The sequence below is a fragment of the Episyrphus balteatus genome, chromosome 2 (assembly GCF_945859705.1).
Source record: "Episyrphus balteatus chromosome 2, idEpiBalt1.1, whole genome shotgun sequence".
NCBI classification, from domain to species: domain Eukaryota; kingdom Metazoa; phylum Arthropoda; class Insecta; order Diptera; family Syrphidae; genus Episyrphus; species Episyrphus balteatus.
In genome coordinates, this window is record NC_079135.1 from 56,881,080 (window position 1) to 56,898,630 (window position 17,551).

A 17,551-nucleotide genomic window follows, 5' to 3' on the forward strand; every position below is an offset into this window, starting at 1 on the left:
CTGTATTTTTGATAAAAGTAATGAAGAGAAGTGAAAATAGTTTACATAGGGCAGTGTTAACTAGGCTATTGCAAACAAATGCTTATCCTTTCAGAAATTGGCAACAGCTGGCGTTATCTCATGATATCGATTTATTTTTATCGGAAAATAACGTTAACGACTGGCAAAATATGTTCGCAAGGGTCATAGCTAAAGAAGATGACAAAATATACGACCAGTTTTTAACAAGAGAGTCCTCATCACCTTCCAGATTTATTTACCGCAACCTTAACCACCAAATGTTAACCATTGAATGCTATTTCAACACAAAATTTTCGTCAAAAGTTATAAGCACCATATTCAGAGCTAGAGTTGAATTATTAAATTTGAATTTCATGCCACATAGAGTCGATCTTCAGCAAACTTGTGATCTATGTAACAGGAGAGAGTCTGAAAATATTTACCACTTCATTGCTGTATGCCCAATTCTACAAGAAATCCGAAGATTACATTTCCAAGAAAGTTTTCTGTCCGTAAATAGTCTTTACGAAATATTAAATGGCGCCCGTGGTTGGCTCACCTTGTACAAATATTGCAATCATGCTATGACTTATCGTAATAGTTTTTTGTTAAATTAGTTCTCACAACAAGTCTCTATTCAATTTAAGGGCTGCAAATTATTGCTTTTAATCAAATCTTTATGTTTCAAATCATTAAAATTGATATTCTTTTTATGTTTTAAATCATTAAAATTACTAGTTTTTATGTTGCAAATCATTAAAATTGCTCAAACGTTTCTCGCTCTCCCATAATATAATTTAATTAAAAAAAAAAAAAAAAAAAAAACTTAAAAAATTTTAAAAAATATTAAAAATTTAAAATAATTGAAAATTTAAAAAATTTAAAATTTTAAAATTAAAAAATTAATATTTAATACTTAAAATTTAAAATTATATACTAATTTACTCCTCATATCTATGTTAATATAAACTTTTGTCTAATATTTTGTGTAACAGTTATTTATGTAATTTATTATTTCAAATTTATTGTAAATCTTTTTGATACATCTTCTCTTTATATAATTTTATTTATTATACTGAAATGTCATTTCCGGCAGACGGCAGCATTGTCATGTCCGTATTTCCAATAGAAAAAAAAATTGTAATTTATCTAATGAATAAAGGAAGAATCTAATCTAATCTAATCTAATCAAAAAAATTTTACACCATTGTATTTTTATTTTGCAATAGGGTTAGGGTATAGAAAAAGTGCAAGACCATTGTAAAATTTCAATCCATATATTTTGTTGTTGTAGTGTTGTAAGATTTTACACTTTTGCACTTTTGCAATGATACTAGACCACTTGCATCGGATCGTGAATACCCCTATAGAGTTGTCATATATTTCGCTTTTGTGTTTTCTTGTGTGTTTTTGAGAAAAAAAAGTTTAACTAACTATTAAATAAATATTTAAAAAAATAATTGTCATTCTAAACATCAGTTTTGATGTTTTTAAACAAATTCTAAACAATTTACGAACAAGTTAATTTGGTAGCACAGATTTAAATCTGTTGAAAAAGTTAGGCCTAGAGAATTCTCCGAGCTAAAGCCTGGTACGCTGCTCGCGCTAAATTTTAGCTTCCATACAAATTATCGAAAATTTTTAGCCGAGATAAAATGGATCCCATACAAGTTATCGATAACTTGTATGGGAATTTTATCTCAGCTAAAATTTAGCGCGAGCAGCGTACCAGGCTTAAACAACTAAGCCCAAGGGGCTAAAGTGTTGTTGCATTTAACATGTAAATTGCTTAGCCCCGACTGCGTTTTTTTTGTCCAGTTAAGACCGGTGGTAATAAAAAACACACCTATTATGTTTAAAAAGAGTCGCGCCTCTTGAGGCTTCATTTCTGAGCGAGCGCACTCGTCGGATGAAAACTTATGGAAAGCAACAACAATTGACAGTAGGTGTGTTTTTTATTACAACCGGTCTTAACTGGACAAAAAAAACGCAGTCTGGGCTAAGCAATTTACATGTTAAATACAACAACACCTTAGCCCCTTGGGCTTAGTTGTTTAGCCCGGAGATTTCTCTGGGCTTAACTTTTTGAAGAGTTTTAAATCTGTGCTACCAAACTAATTTTTTCATAAATTGTTTAGAATTTGTTTAAAAACGTGAAAACTCACGTTTGGAAGGACAAAATGTATTAAAATAGTTTTGCTAGCATACATTTTTGTATGTGAAGACCCGATATCCCTGCAACGAGCACTTGATGTATGGGTGGATGTTCTAGAAGGTAGTGGGTACCGCATAAGCGCGAAAAAGACAGAATACCTATGCTGCCCATTTTGTGATCCACACAGGCCTATTCCTGACATTTATTTGAATGGTGTAGTGCTTCCCAAGTGTGAAAAGTTTAAATATCTGGGGTCTATGATAAATAACGAAGGTACTTGTGATGACGATATCAATCATCGCGTAAGCGTAGGGTGGATGAAGTGGCGGGAAAATTCTGCTATCTTCTGTGATCGAAAAATGCCCCCTAAGCTGAAAGGAAGGCTCTACACCGCAGTTGTGCGTCCAGCACTCACATACGGTTCACAATGTTGGACAATGTACAAAAAGTATGAGAGTAAGTTAACGGCAGCTGAGATGAAGATGCTTCGCATGACAGCAGGAGTAACAAAGCTTGATAGAATTAGAAGTACGAAGATCCGAGGAAGCCTTCATGTTAAAAATACCATCTCCCAAAAAATTGAACACGACCGACTCAGTTGGTATTGCCATGTTCAAAGGAGAGATCCTGAGAACCCCGTCAAAAAAGCAATATCATATAACGTTCCAACACGAAATAAAAAGAAAGGTAGGCCTAAAAACTCCTGGTACAAGCAAATGCAAAAACACCAGCATTCAGTTGGCCTCAGAAACGGAACAATACAAAACCGGGAGGCTTGCCGCCGATTTCTGAGGTCAACCCGGCGAACCCCACAGGCGGATCACTAGTGTGAAGCAGTAACGTGGGAAGGTTATGATCCCCTCGACATCGAGATCATAACAGCGCCGAGAAAAAAGGAAGAAGAAGAAGACATTTTTGTATCTCTTTGTAAAACATACATGAAAAATACAAGAAAATGACGAAAGCGAAAAATATGACAACTCTAAATTTTTGTTGTGTCTGCTGTTTTCGGAACATTCAATATACAGTGCTGCCAAGATTTCAGGTTAAGCCCCGAGGCGTTTTTTTTGTCCAGTTAAGACCGGTGGTAATAAAAAACACACCTAGTATAGCTTCCGACTCCATCCGCCAATTATCGGATCGGATCGACAAATCCGGATTCAATTCGATCCAGGTATATATAAACCTAAATCCTGATTCAATTCGGATTCAAATCGCCTTATAAACGGGGTATATCTTATATCAATTCGATCCTCAAATCGGTCATACAAACGGGCAACGGGATAAAAAAAAGGAAAATGTTTGTCTCTTTCTTTCATAGTTACTGTTTTGTTTTATGTTTTTAATTATTTAAACTGTGATTTTGTCCTTCGTCTGTGTGTCCAGTTGTAAAAACTTGTAAACTAATTAATATTGCTTATCGTTTCGGCAAAACGTTTAACTTAAATGTACATAAACAAAAATGATTTACTTACAGCTCTATTCTGCTTTTCTATTCACTTAAAAATCAAAAAGGAGGCTTCTAAAATGGTGGTTTAAAGGTTTAAACTAAACCCTTGTATATAAAAACTATATATGTACAAGGACTAAACTAAAAGAAAGTCTTGAGAGATAATTTGGAAAATTATCTCATTTGGGATCTAATCAATAAATTTGCTTAAAAAACATTGATCTTGGTGAAATGTTAAGAATACCCCCGTGGGTGTAGTTCAGGTACATCAATGGCCGGTATGAATAAAAAATTCAAAAATCAAATTGTTGGACAAACAATTTATTTAAATGTGAGTGGTTGATATGATATTTAAATCTAAGCTCTTTTTTAAATTTATTTTTGCTAAATTAACTTCAGTGTACTACGTTAACCACGGATCTATTTTGTAAAGGTGAGTTTTTTGTATATAATATATAGTACGACGATATATTCTTCCTAGTTTTCGAATCGGGATACTTTTTTAATGTCTTTTGCTATGGTTGCTTAAAGTAAGTAATGGGTTATTATTTCTTAATCAAACTATTCGTTTTTATATAACATGATGTACCTATACCATGGTATAAGGAGACATGTACCTACCAGGGTTCGGACTTCAGTTTCAAAATTTCGAAGCAAGTTTGAAAAAAAAGTGAAGTAGATCCCAAATTTCGGAAGTAGGTTTCAAAATTAAACTTTCAGAACATTTATTTACAAAAATTTATTCTAAAAAAATTATTTTTCTTTACTTTTTTTATTATAATCTTTTCCAAAAAACCTTTCTCATCTAGTGGTTGTAACGGTGCTTCGGGGTAAAACGGTTAATTCAGCATAATCTAACAAATTTTTGATCAGGAATTCTCCAAAATCAGTCAAAATTACTTTGATAAACTTTATTTATATCTTGAATTCGAAGAATAATTGACCTCCATTCATCATTTGAGATTTAAGTTGAGCTTTATTTCTCAATGCCTCGACCAGATTTAAAATTGAAGTTAAATCCCTTTTTCTAAATTTATTATTTGAAAAATATTTTTCAATCAAGAAATAGAAGTAGATCCTGAAAAAGAGAAGTAGGGAAGTAGATTTTATTTTTTTCCCAAAATCGAAGTAAATCTACTTCGATCGAAGTAAAGTCCGAACCCTGGTACCTACCATCCACAACAATGTCGAATCATTCAGAATCCTGAGTTGTTCATTCAGAGTTTCATTAACTGGTAGACCAGAATGATGTAGCTGTGGCTTGTGTCTTGTGTCGCTGTCAAAGTTAAAAAGTATGAAATTAGTATATTGGTGCCCGAATACGTAGTTGTGGCTGTGGCAAGGAAATTCGCTGTGGTACAAGTCGAGTCGACTTTTACTTCAAGCTATAAGCGGAATGACTTTTGACGTTTCTAATGTGGTTACTCAGTTAAAATTATTTTTTTTTCAAGGCAATTGACATTTTTGTACGCCACATAATTACGGCATACGTTCGTCAACGTATGGTTGCTATGTGTCGCTATCTTTTTCTACTAAATAAATAGAGACACAAATAGTAAAAACGTTAACGAATAATCGTAATCGTATGCTGTAATTCGACCCCTGTTCATCTTTTCTACATTTTGAGCGAATTTATTTGACATCTTGTACCACGACGTTTTTCTTTGCTACAAGCGAATTTTCATTCTGTTCAACCAGTTAACCGTTATTATGTTCAATTTGAATTGAAAGTTTTGGTAAAGTTAGTCCCTGTATAATTTTCCAGTTATTAAAATTCAACAAATATGTACTCGAAAATACACGCATCAAGACTAATTACACAAGAAACTAGTATACATACATTAAGTCTGTTCACTGACGCTGTGCTGGACTGTTCTAGGCAGAAAAGTACAGCTTTTTGCTGTTCATTGAGGTTTTTTCTGTGCTGAACTGTTCTAGTTTGCTGTTCATTGACAAATCTAGAACAGTTAAGAACAGGATTTTCTGTTCTTGCTTTTGAGTCAGATCAGGTTAGAACAGATTCGTGAGAAGTGTCAAAATCAAAGCTGTCATTTTTTTTTTTTTATTTAATTATGCGAATATTTCTCGAGTGCTCGTGGTTTTTATAACAAAAAACAATTTTTAATTATATTTTTCGAAGTAAAAACACAAAAAAAATAGAAAAAATAAACGAAAAACAAAAAATTCGTATAGTTTACAATTTATGTTTTTTTTTTTTAAATTTTGACAACTGTCGTTTAAATGACTGTTCTAACTTGTTCTGACGTTTCTAACGAAACGAACATACTTATTGTAGGTATAAATTCTAGTTGGATGAAACATGAAATCTTTTCGGTAAGTGCGTACCTAGGTACCTACCAGTGAACCAAACGAGTCGAGTATTGTTTACGAACATCGAGTACTTACTCGAAAAAAAAAAACGATCTCGAACAAACAGAATCAACACAACTCAAATATTATGTTCGAGCTTTACTGTTTACGAGTACGATGACTCGTAAGTAATCCTACATTTCAAACGAGTTCAAACGATCATTTTTCATCGTGAACAAAATGTTCATGATCAATGTGATCGAATTTACTCGAACTGGAAAGGAACTGTTCATAGTGTTCGAGGGTGGTTTTTCTTAAATAAAAAGAGAGTCAGTTTGGTATACAAACATTTATTTTATTTAAATTTAATTTGACAAGATAATGAAATGAAGAAAAATAATATCTAAAAATAAAATTAAATAAAATTCAGTAAAAAAAAAAACAGAAAAATCAAATAAAACTTAATGTTAGAAAAAAAAGAATGGAATAAATAAAAGGTTCGTTGTTGTTTTAAAATTTTTTATCACTTTTTTGCACGATCTGCAAAAACTCCCCCATACCTTACTTCGGCAATTGTACCGCAAGCAGCCAACCCTCAAAACCTAAATAAAAAAACAATATTCATCAGGTAGGTATAAGTCGTAAAACTTGGAAGTTGTTGTTTTCATTGTTCAAACTGTTCATGATTTTTCGATCACGTTCTATCACTTTCCATCATTTCAAGTATAGTCTAGTGTTTATGAAAAGTCGATCTGTTTACGAGTTATTTTTTTGGTGGGTATTAAGGATCGAGTATACTCATGAGTTCAAACAATTTGTATGGTTTGAATTGAGAGTATTTTTGTTTACGAGTAAGATGATTTACGAGTATAGAGAGAAAACGATCGAGCACGAACGATCATTTAAAACAAAAACTGAAACAATTATATTTCTTACATTATTCTCAGTAAATAGATTATACAAGAATTTGTTAATTATACAAATGATAAAAATATTGGTTTTGTAATACACTTTAGGTCCTACTGCACATATGCATATCTATAACGCCTATTGTTTTTTGATTGGTTCAAAATCTGACGAACAACTTTGAAGACAAAGGCTGCCAACATACTAAATATAAAATGTAATAGTAAGGTAAAGGTACCTACTAATGTAATACAAAAATTTTAATAAATAGTTAGTTATGGCCAAGAAACAACTTTATTATTGGTAGTGAGTAACTTTTTTTAATTGCAGCGTGGAACAACTACATACATATTTATATTTTTTTCTAAATTTTGAAAACGATATTGTAAGCTGCAGAATCAGATGGTTCACACTTGTATGGGAAAAATACAATTTTATAATAGTCGTCCGGACACCCCGTAGTTTGGTTCCACATCTTATTACTATCATACATAGATTTTTCAGCCTTCTATCTTAGATATAAAAAATTGCTTGAAAGTTGGCGCTGTTGTACCTGCTTATTCTAAAAAAAAAAACAACGAAATAATAATTTCTGGCAAAAAAAAAAATATTTTTTGGACCACCCTAGTACACGTGTGCTAAAGGGCAAGTTTAGGATTCGAAATAAAAATTACTATGTTTGGTTGTGAAAATATATTTTAGGTTTACAGCCGAATTCTCAAAATATTTCTATGCCCGGCACCCAAAGAGGTGAATGTTTAACTGTTCTGTAAACCAATTCTTGTTTTGTTATGATAAAAACAGATGAAAATTATTTTTGAAAATAAAAATTAAAAGTCAACCAAAGACTTACAAAATAATTTTATAAAAATATGTAAATCACAGACCTAAACCTAAATATACATAAGTATAAGTGGTGAATGTGGTTTCTCTCAGTGATGAACCAATTGAAAATAAAAGTCGACGGTTATTTTCGACCTCGGCTTAATTAACTCACTACTCAGTGCTCAAAATGACGGTTCAAACTTTGACAATAGCAGTATGTGCTTCTCATTACACCAATGTTTAAAAATCTTCAAGCCAACAAATTACACACAAAATTATAAAAAAAAGCAATTCAAACTTTTTTCTTTTGGAAATTTGTCAGTTACACATACAAATTTTACTCAAGGTTTGAGGTGTGACCCATTCGTGTAATTTATCTAAAACTCATATTTTTTTGAGCGCTGTGCTTTAACCGTTGTTTTTGGTCTCACACTACAAACTACATAATGTATGTATATGTTATGAACATACCTACATATATCGCTCATTTATTTGAATACTGTCATTACTCAAAAATCACGAATTTTGTCTTAAGGAGCGCTAGTTTTATTTTAGGAACTAGTTTTGAGAATATAAAAATAGATGGATACTAAATTTATAACTCGTTTCCTAAAAAAAAACAGTTTTTTTTTGAGTTATGACAGTGTTGAAGTAAATGAGCGATATGTTAAAAGACCGGAAAATATTTTGAAATTTTCAAATGAAACGTATTTTAAACAGCGCCATCTTTAAAGAAATGTGTATATAACACTGTATTACCGGTAGCTGCTGTCTTCAAGATACTTTAATTCAATCAATACAATACCAAAAACATCAACCCATGTAGGGAATTTTCCCATACGAATGTAAAGCGCCACCTTTAGGGAAATATAAAAACAAATCATTGCCGGTGTCTTTTAGGATTTAGGATTCGCAATAAAAAATTACCATGTTGGGTTGTGCGCATATATTAAAGGTTTTTAACCGAATTCTGATAATATCACTGTGTCCGGCAGCCAAAAGAGGTGAATGTTAAACTCCATGAGATGATTGAAAGTTTGATACGGAGTTTGTGGAAACAGATGCTAACTTGGCTATCAGAGAAGATGTGGATATCCGACGTAGTTATCAAGTTTTCTTTTAGCCAAGTCAATACCTCTTTTATCGCCATAATTTCCGCTTGGAACACGCTGCAGTGATTACGGACATAAAAAGAGAGCCTAGGATTAAGTCTTTCTGAGTAAACCCCGCCATTGTAATTGGTTTGAGAACCATTTGTGTAGAAATCAATTGATTCATCTCTCAGAAAGAGAAGAGTTCCACTGTGCCTTTTCTTATTCTTTCTTGTTTGTTGTTTTTCCAGTTTAATTTAGAATCCAAGTTAAGACGCAGGTATTTGGCTTCGCTTGAGAAAGTAAGTGAAACACAATTAATAGAGAGAGGGTTTAGTTTTAAATTTATTTGTAAAGAGAACAAGTTTTCGTAGGTTCACGCCTAATCCACAGTTTTTTGCTCTTTTAGTAGCTTGTTGGGAGCAATTTTCATAAGTTTTATTATAGTAAAAAGAGATTTTCCTGATACAGTAATCGCAAAGTGTGGTTTTTGATGTTAAAACTTGGCCAAGCGTTTTTGTGACTACGACGAAGATTTTTTGTGACTGACTTTATTTTTGTTGTTTTTATCAAAAACACAGCTATAAGGTTATGTTTTTAAAATACGTTTTTAATATATTCATAATTAAGAAATTATTACAAAAAATATTCTTCTATAAAACTGCACAGCAAGGTTTTAGAATCAGAAATTTGTTTTCGAAATATTTCGAAAATAAATCATTTTTCAATCAATAAATGTAAATGTAAATATTACCGGGAGAAAATGGAAAAAAACCTTTTTTTTTTGAGACCTACGATTCAAAAAAAAAACTTTAAAACAAAAACATATCTGCACTTTTCGGCAGTCAATTTGAAATGAAATTATTTCTTAAGTTATAGAGCTTTGTTGAAAAAAAAACTAAAGCTTCATAATGCTTAGTAACTAATTAAAAACCTTTTTCTTTACAATTACATATAATACAAAATAAATGTGCTTTTACATATTTGTGTACATAATTTCAATTATAATATGCAACTTGAAAAATTTAAAGCCAAAGTACACTAAATACCTGAATCCTGTGATTCCATGTTGAAAAAATTAAAAAAAAAAAAATTATATAAAAATGTTCAATTTATTTAAATTAAGTAGTATGAAGGTTAAAAGTCACTGAAAAAAAGACATCCCTTTTTAAGTCTCCGGGACGCTATCAATTGAGAAGCTGCCAATTGGCGATAGGAAATGTAAAAAAGAAATAAATGTGACCGCAAGTTAATAGTTCGATGTACACTTCGCGTCACTTGAATAGAAACAACATTTTTTCTTTAGAAAATAGCGATTGGCGCTTTGGTGAGGTAACTTAGTAGATTTTTGGTTTTGCATTTTCAAAGAGGAACTTTTAACAAACAATGTTGTAAAAACAAAAAACCCAAAACATAAACCGTATGGCTTCTAGTTGCGTTTTTTCGCATTACCTCACAAAAAACAGTGTTTTTTTTGCGTCACTTGAATAGAAACAAGCTCTTAAATTAGATAAAAATGATGAAAAATCATGGAAAACACTAATTATAGTAAAGCAATATTAAGCTTTGACATTATTTGTACATTATAACCAATTATGGGCTACGAGCTACCAATAGGCACCACAGAAAATGCATAAATAGCAGCTAACATTGGAAATGCACCTGCGCTATGCAAAATCGAGAAAGATATTGGAAAATTTGCCAAATTTGGATGAGATAATTTTTAAAATATCGTAAACTAGTGATCAAATCAAAAAATAAGACAGGTGAGACCCAAGTCACGAGCAGAGAAACAAATAACTAAAAAACTAGCTGCAATTTTCTTCTCTTTGCCGCTAAAATCGGTCAAAAACGTGGTGTTAGTGCAATGGAAACGTGTTGGTTTGTTCCATCCTGGAAGTTATAAAAGGTGCACAACATTAAAAAAGCCTCAAAATGCAAAATAACAACATTTTAAGTTCTACTAAGATTACAAAAAAGTTAACTATTTTATAGTTGCATTCGAACTGAAAAGTAGTGAGGTAAAGAGTGGTTTTTTAAAGGAAAACATACCAACTCAGATGGACCACGTTAATATTAGCCCTATTTCATTGGTTTATAAAAGAATAACCTTTATCGCATCGCCAATAAAGGGCACAAAAATGTGTTATAGTAATACGCTTTGTTTTTATGATGTGCAATAGCAAAATTGAAGCTTCACGCTTCAAAAACAGATGCTAACTTTTACAAAGAAATAATGGTAGAAGCTCTTGACAAGTTTAGGAACGTGGAAGAACAACCGTCTTAGAGATTGCACAAGGATAGTTCAAATAAAACAACGCAATAAAAACAAAACAGATGCATTCCGGATAAAAACGAAAGTTTATTTTACTTATTCAATCCTTAAATTATAGACAATGTCATTTTCTTAATTTGTAAGAAGTTACCAAACACTTTTATCACTTTCTCCAATTAGGTCCACGATTGTGTACAGTAGAAGTGCATTTTCAATGTTAAATTCTATTTATGCATTTTCTGTGGTGCCTATTGGTAGCTCGTAGCCCATAATTGGTTATAATGTGCAAATAATGTCAAAGCTTAATATTGCTTTACTATAATTAGTGTTTTCCATGATTTTTCATCATTTTTATCTAATTTAAGAGCTTGTTTCTATTCAAGTGACGCAAAAAAAATACTGTTTTTTGTGAGGTAATGCGAAAAAACGCAACTAGAAGCCATACGCTTTATGTTTTGGGTTTTTTGTTTTTACAACATTGTTTGTTAAAAGTTCCTCTTTGAAAATGCAAAACCAAAAATCTACTAAGTTACCTCACCAAAGCGCCAATCGCTATTTTCTAAAGAAAAAATGTTGTTTCTATTCAAGTGACGCGAAGTGTATAAGCTACGTGGCAACATCATTTATTAAGATATTGCCATTTAAAAGAAAATTAGTTATGAGTTATGACCACCTTTTGTTATGAAAAACCATACTGTGCATCGTCTATTTCTAGAGCCACCAAGTTCCACAGGAGTGGGAAACTTCTCGTTGTAGTGTACCTCTTCTAACAGATCTTCTTGCTGAGAAGTCTCCTAAAGTTGAGTTTATGATTCTGCTTTTCAGCATTCTGCTATTAGCTCACTCAGTGAACTATCTACTTTAAGGTTCTTCAGCGAATTTGTGATTGCTATGATACTGACATTGTTGAAGGCGCCTTCGATATCAAGGAATGCAACTAAAGTGAACTCATTGTGATGGAGGGAATATTTAACAGTCCGTACTACATGCAATGTAGTTTCAACCGATTGTCCTTTACAGTAAGCGTGTTGTGCTGTAGATATTTTGTTTTTAAAATTTTCGTGTAAGTGGCTGAATTCATTAACACATCAAAAATTTGCATCAAAAATATTTCTGGTGTAAACGTGATGCTTTGTACGTAAAGTAGTATTTTCTTTCCATACAAAGTTGTGATGCAAAAGCAGTGATGCTGATGCGTTTGTGAATTCTAAACTAAAACCCTTGTATCTATTCTTGCTGTTAGTTTTAGAGCAATGTTTAAGGGGTTATATCTAGTTGTAAGTGCGAAAAAACGTTCTTTTTTGCGGATTTTTTGTGAAGAGGCATTTCATTATACAAACATAAAGAATACATGTACATATAGCAAATTTAATGTATAAAAATAATTCGCTGTGTATTTAGAAAAATATTGGGTTCCGTTATTTTTGTAGTAGATTTCCTAGACGACCTCCAAGAAAAGCTGTCTGGCGGTGAGCAAGATATCTCTGATACAAGTCACCCAAAATTGAAAAATCCAAAATATTCATTTCCAGGATAGACAAATGCAGGTAATGAACGAAGGAATAGTCAAAATTTTGATTTTTGACAAAATGGCGGCTTCTCAAAGACAAAAATCGTTTTTTTCACGAAAATTTACACTTTAAAATGGCATAAAAAATCCAATTATTGTCAAAAACCTTTTTCCTTCGTTCATTACCTGACAAAAGTATCAAAAAAAATTCAGTAAAAATTTCAAGCCGATCGGTCCAGCCGTTCCGGAGTAATCGTGCTCACCGCCAGACACATTTTTTTTGGAGGTCGTCTAGGAGATCTACTACAAAAATAACGGAACCCAATTTTTTTTTAAATACACAGCGAATTCTTTTAATACAGTAAATTTGCTATAGGGGTATGTATTCTTTAGGTTTATATAATTAAATGCCTCTTTACAAAAAATCCACAAAAAAGAAGGTTTTTTTTGCACTTACAACTAGATATAACCCCTTAAGAGAAAAAACAAATATTTAAAAAAATGTACTTACGAGGTTCAAGCACAAACGGGACGAAATGTGCATTGAAATGTTCATATGAAAAGGCTTTCATTCGCCGAAAACTATAAGCTTTAAGTATTCAATTTTAATATTTGCATTTAATATCTAGGGTTTGTCATTATTATTAAATTATTAAATTTAATAATAACCATTTTTCAGTTTTATTTTATTTTAATTTCCATGTTTCAATCTACCCACGAAACTTATCCCCCTCCTTATCTAATGCCACTGTCGCATAGCATAATGTACAAGTACGTGTTTAATTTATGTCAATGATCAACACAAAATGCTATTCTTTTCATTAAATGTGTTATATTTTCTTTTTTACCATTTTTATTATAAGTTAATTATTTAATAATCTGTATGTGTATATATATTTTATTTATTTTTAGCCAAACTAATGTGAAATATACATACATTCTTACTTATTTAATATTAACTACATATTTAAAAAAAATCTTGAATACAAGTTAAAATAATTGTTTTCATATTATCTTACAAACCAATATTAAAATTTGTTCGCATAAAACTCGTAAAAGAAAAATATATGAATATGTACTTATAAAAAAATGAAACTATAAAAATAAATCACAATAAGAGCTGAGTTTATATAAAAAAAATATCAATATTTTGCTTTAAGAAAACGCAGCGTTAACAATTTAATTAACATTTAGAAGAAAAAAATTACAGTTGCTTAATTTCTTCGATTCTATAATACTGTAATATGCTTGCTAGGTAATTTTATGTGTTTTTAATTTATTTACAAGTGTGACATAATAATACGTTTATGCAATTATTATTTTGTATATAATATAAATTTAATTTTTCACTCTTCTTGTTGTAGGTACTTATTCTGCAGACATTGATAACCTTTTGAATTTAAACAAAAGTTAAAGCTGAAGAAAACTCCGAAGCATAAATAGCATAAATAATGTCAGTTAAAAAATTCTGTAAAATAAATTAGCCTTTCTAGTTGAATCGAAATATGTGTTAAAGTTGCCGAAAGCAAAATTCACTCTAGTTATTTTTTTGAAGTTCCGAATTTGTGTAAATGCGGGTAATTTTTTTTGATAAAGAAAGTTGTTTTAACAGGAATGAAATATCCCAAACGCCAATGAAGCAAAATAAATGATAAAATTTGATGAGTTTGTTTATGTTTATTGATTTTACATTGATTTTTTTTTCTGTGTGTACATAATGCATTCCAGAATCATAAGAGAGATAGATGAAACTCTGCTCATTTGAAGTAGCTCAAACTCCAGTTGCATTGTCGATAAACATTTTTGAATTGTTATAAAATAAAATCCATTATATCTAAACCGAAAAAAATTGCTTATTTATGAATTTTGAAATTAGTTGAGTATTATGGTATCAATATGAATTTTTGACAGCTCAGAAATATTTATCGGCAATTGGATAATAAAAATACAGGTATTCCGAGAACAGTTCAAGCTCGCTTCAACTCGGCGTGCAAACTTCTTATATTCAATTCAGTTTAAATCTTACGGAATGGAACGTATCGAGCTAGCGATGAATTGGTTTACTCAAGCCATCACACTTTGTCATGATGTGTAAAAACATGTCCAACTTTAAATATTTCTTTCGAACCAGCTAACGGGAAAACAATATCAATATGGTAGATTTAACAGAGTTTTTTTTTATTTCAGTTATAACTTTAATTTTTAAAACAAAAGATTCGCATTGTAGAACAAATATTTTCAAGTCCTTCAAACAAAACTATATGAACTATTTTAAACCTACATACATATGTGCAAATTTTCTTCCTTTAAATAATAATTAGACAAAAATCGTTGCTCTTTTTCTGGTTGTAAATGCTTGCAATTTTCACGGACTTTTAAGTAGTCTTTTTCAATGGTATTCGATGTGTTATTTTCATTTTAAAAGAACATCAAACAAATCTTTATACAGTAAATAATTTATTAAATTTTGTTTTTGTAATGCGAGTCTGTATTTCCTAACAAATTTGCTTAAAATAAGTTTATTACTTTTTTAAGTGACCAGGCTTATCGCGAATAAGATAACTCTTCAACTTGAAGTTTTGGTTTTTGTTTGACCAGCTGTCAAAAGCAATTAAACATGTTTTGTTATAGACAGCTTGATGCTAAGTTGATCTAATATCTGATTTGCGTTGATCCTGGTCAATGCAACACCCGGCGTTTAAGTTTCTTTACATATAAGTCGGCCTTCATCTGGAGTCCTGCTCCTTGATAGTTACATTATGCTCTTGTTTAACAAGTATTTGCTGCTGTTGATGAGATAACTGACGTTCTTGTTGTTGATGTGATTGTTGGGATTCATGTTGCTGTGATTCATGCAAATGTCCCTCATGCGACTGAGACTCATGTCGCTGTATGTTGTTTTGGTGGTGTTCATCACTTTGTGGTTGGTGCTGAAGTTGATGTTGATGCTGCAGTTGTAATTGCAACTGCATTTGTTGATGATGTAGTTGCTGTGGTTCGGCAGGTTTTCTGGGGCCATCGAATAGTAATCGTGATATTGAAAATGATGATATCGGCGAGTTATGCGTACTTCCGGCCGAATATGAGGTATTGGTGTCATCTGAAGTAGGTGTTTCGCGATCGCTTTCATCACTCTTAAGAATGTCAGCAGCTTCAAGAGATTTTTTATGCATCCCTAAAAGCCATGGAGCTACAGATTCATCGTCTTTGGCCGATTTTAAAATTGTGTCAGGTAATGGGAGAGAGTGGCGGACCATGGCACCGTAAAGACCATATTCGGCCATTTTTGTACTATGTCCCCAGCATTTCTCAGTTTTTCGCCACTTTGCACGTCGATTTTGGAACCAAACCTGCAAAAATAAAACAAAAAATGTTTATTTAAAAAATCCTTGAAATAAAAAAAAATTAATAACATAATAAATGGGTAAAATATTGTTACATGAAAATTGGGTTGGCAGTAGTTATGCGTGCAAATAAAAACGAAACACAAGAACGGATCTTATGTAAATAAGTACCTATTTGTACATTGTATAAAAAATTCAATTAAGAGATTTGCTCAGTTAAAACGCCTGCAATTATTATAATTCTTTATTTGGAGAATGAAATGTCTACATATAAATTATATTTTCATGTTCCTAAGTAGGTACTCATAATTCAAGTTATTCACTCTTCGCTTTTTTTATTTTAAGCTTTCACAATAGATGCAACATACTCTTTGCCGCATAGGTACATGTACACACTTGAAACAAAATGTCAAAATCTGATCAAAGCATCAAACCCATAGAGCGATCAGTTCTTTTATAATCTCAAGAAAATGCACTTTATGTAATGGAAAACCCCTCTTTTATTCACAACATCAATCAAATATATCTGCAAAACCGCATTTTGTGTATTTTTTTTTTACAGGAAACTCACCAAAAAATGTCCCATTAGTAGCTTAAAACTCTTTTCAAAAATCGACAATTCGCAATAGCGCTATGCACTTGTTACTGCACGAAGTCCTCTAATATACCGCACTGCTTTCAAAGTGGATTTTAATTATAAAAAATCAAGCCATACTGTTAAGTGTGTGCGGTTTTAATGCATTTTCTGTATAATATTTCGAGGGTTCATATAAAGTCTCAAGTTCTGCAATGTAATTATTTCATTATTTGCCATTACTCCTTTATTTTTCACTAATATTCCTAATGAGATTTCAATAATAAAAAAATCAGGCTTAAGAGCAATGCAGCATAATTGAATAACAAGTCTGATATGCGGCACCTTCAAATGATACATTATGTTACAACACACACGTGACGTGCGGTAGCATTATCCTCTAGAGTAAGAAACAAATTGCATAGTGGAAATACACCTTGGTTACTTATATACGGCCTTATACTTAAGGTCTAATTATATTTTTGTGGTTTGCCGAGCGAGAAATATGATTGGTTCAAATGAAAATGCGTCCTTCTTAAATTCTTTTGAGTAAGGGGGATCTTGGTTTTTTTTTTTCTTTATCAAAGGATAGCGACAAAATTTTGAAGCATTTACCTTAGAGCAAGGACAAACAAACAAATGTTCTCGTAATTCAAAAACGAGTTACCTTTTTTTTTTAATTCTTTATTGGAACGTATAATTAGTTTTAACACTGAGTAATGAACGCATACTCCTGTGTAATTTGATCCAAATACCATGCAAATATGTGGATGACCAATTTTGTTATTCATACAAAAGATTGAATCTTTACTAAGCATTGGAGGTGTGAAAAGTCCATTTTTGCATATAAATATTTGCACACTGAAATAAGAAATAAGGAAGACAAAACATCTTTGCATATAGGTAGATTAAAATGAATAAAAGTAAATTCTATACAAAAAAACGCTTTGTACCCATGTCAGTGGCCATTGACAAAGAAATCGTCTCACAGTCATTAAAAATTACCCCCATGTTATGTGTTTTAAATTTTAATTTTCAGTTTACGTTCAATAATTGCCTCAAACAGACCAACACATCACATAATTTGCGCACCATTAACCGGTCAATTTCA

The 17,551-nt window shown here is 31.5% G+C and overlaps 1 protein-coding gene across 1 annotated transcript in view; it reads right to left on the bottom strand.

Moving 5' to 3' along the window:
- Positions 1–14,493: 14,493 nt before the first annotated feature.
- Positions 14,494–17,551, bottom strand: part of LOC129908818 (motor neuron and pancreas homeobox protein 1) — a 42,381-nt gene continuing 39,323 nt past the window's right edge. Inside the window, exon 3 of the mRNA XM_055985622.1 lies at positions 14,494–15,872. Coding sequence (XP_055841597.1) covers positions 15,249–15,872 — 624 coding nt within the window. The 3' untranslated portion in view covers positions 14,494–15,248. The remainder of the gene's footprint in view (positions 15,873–17,551) is intronic.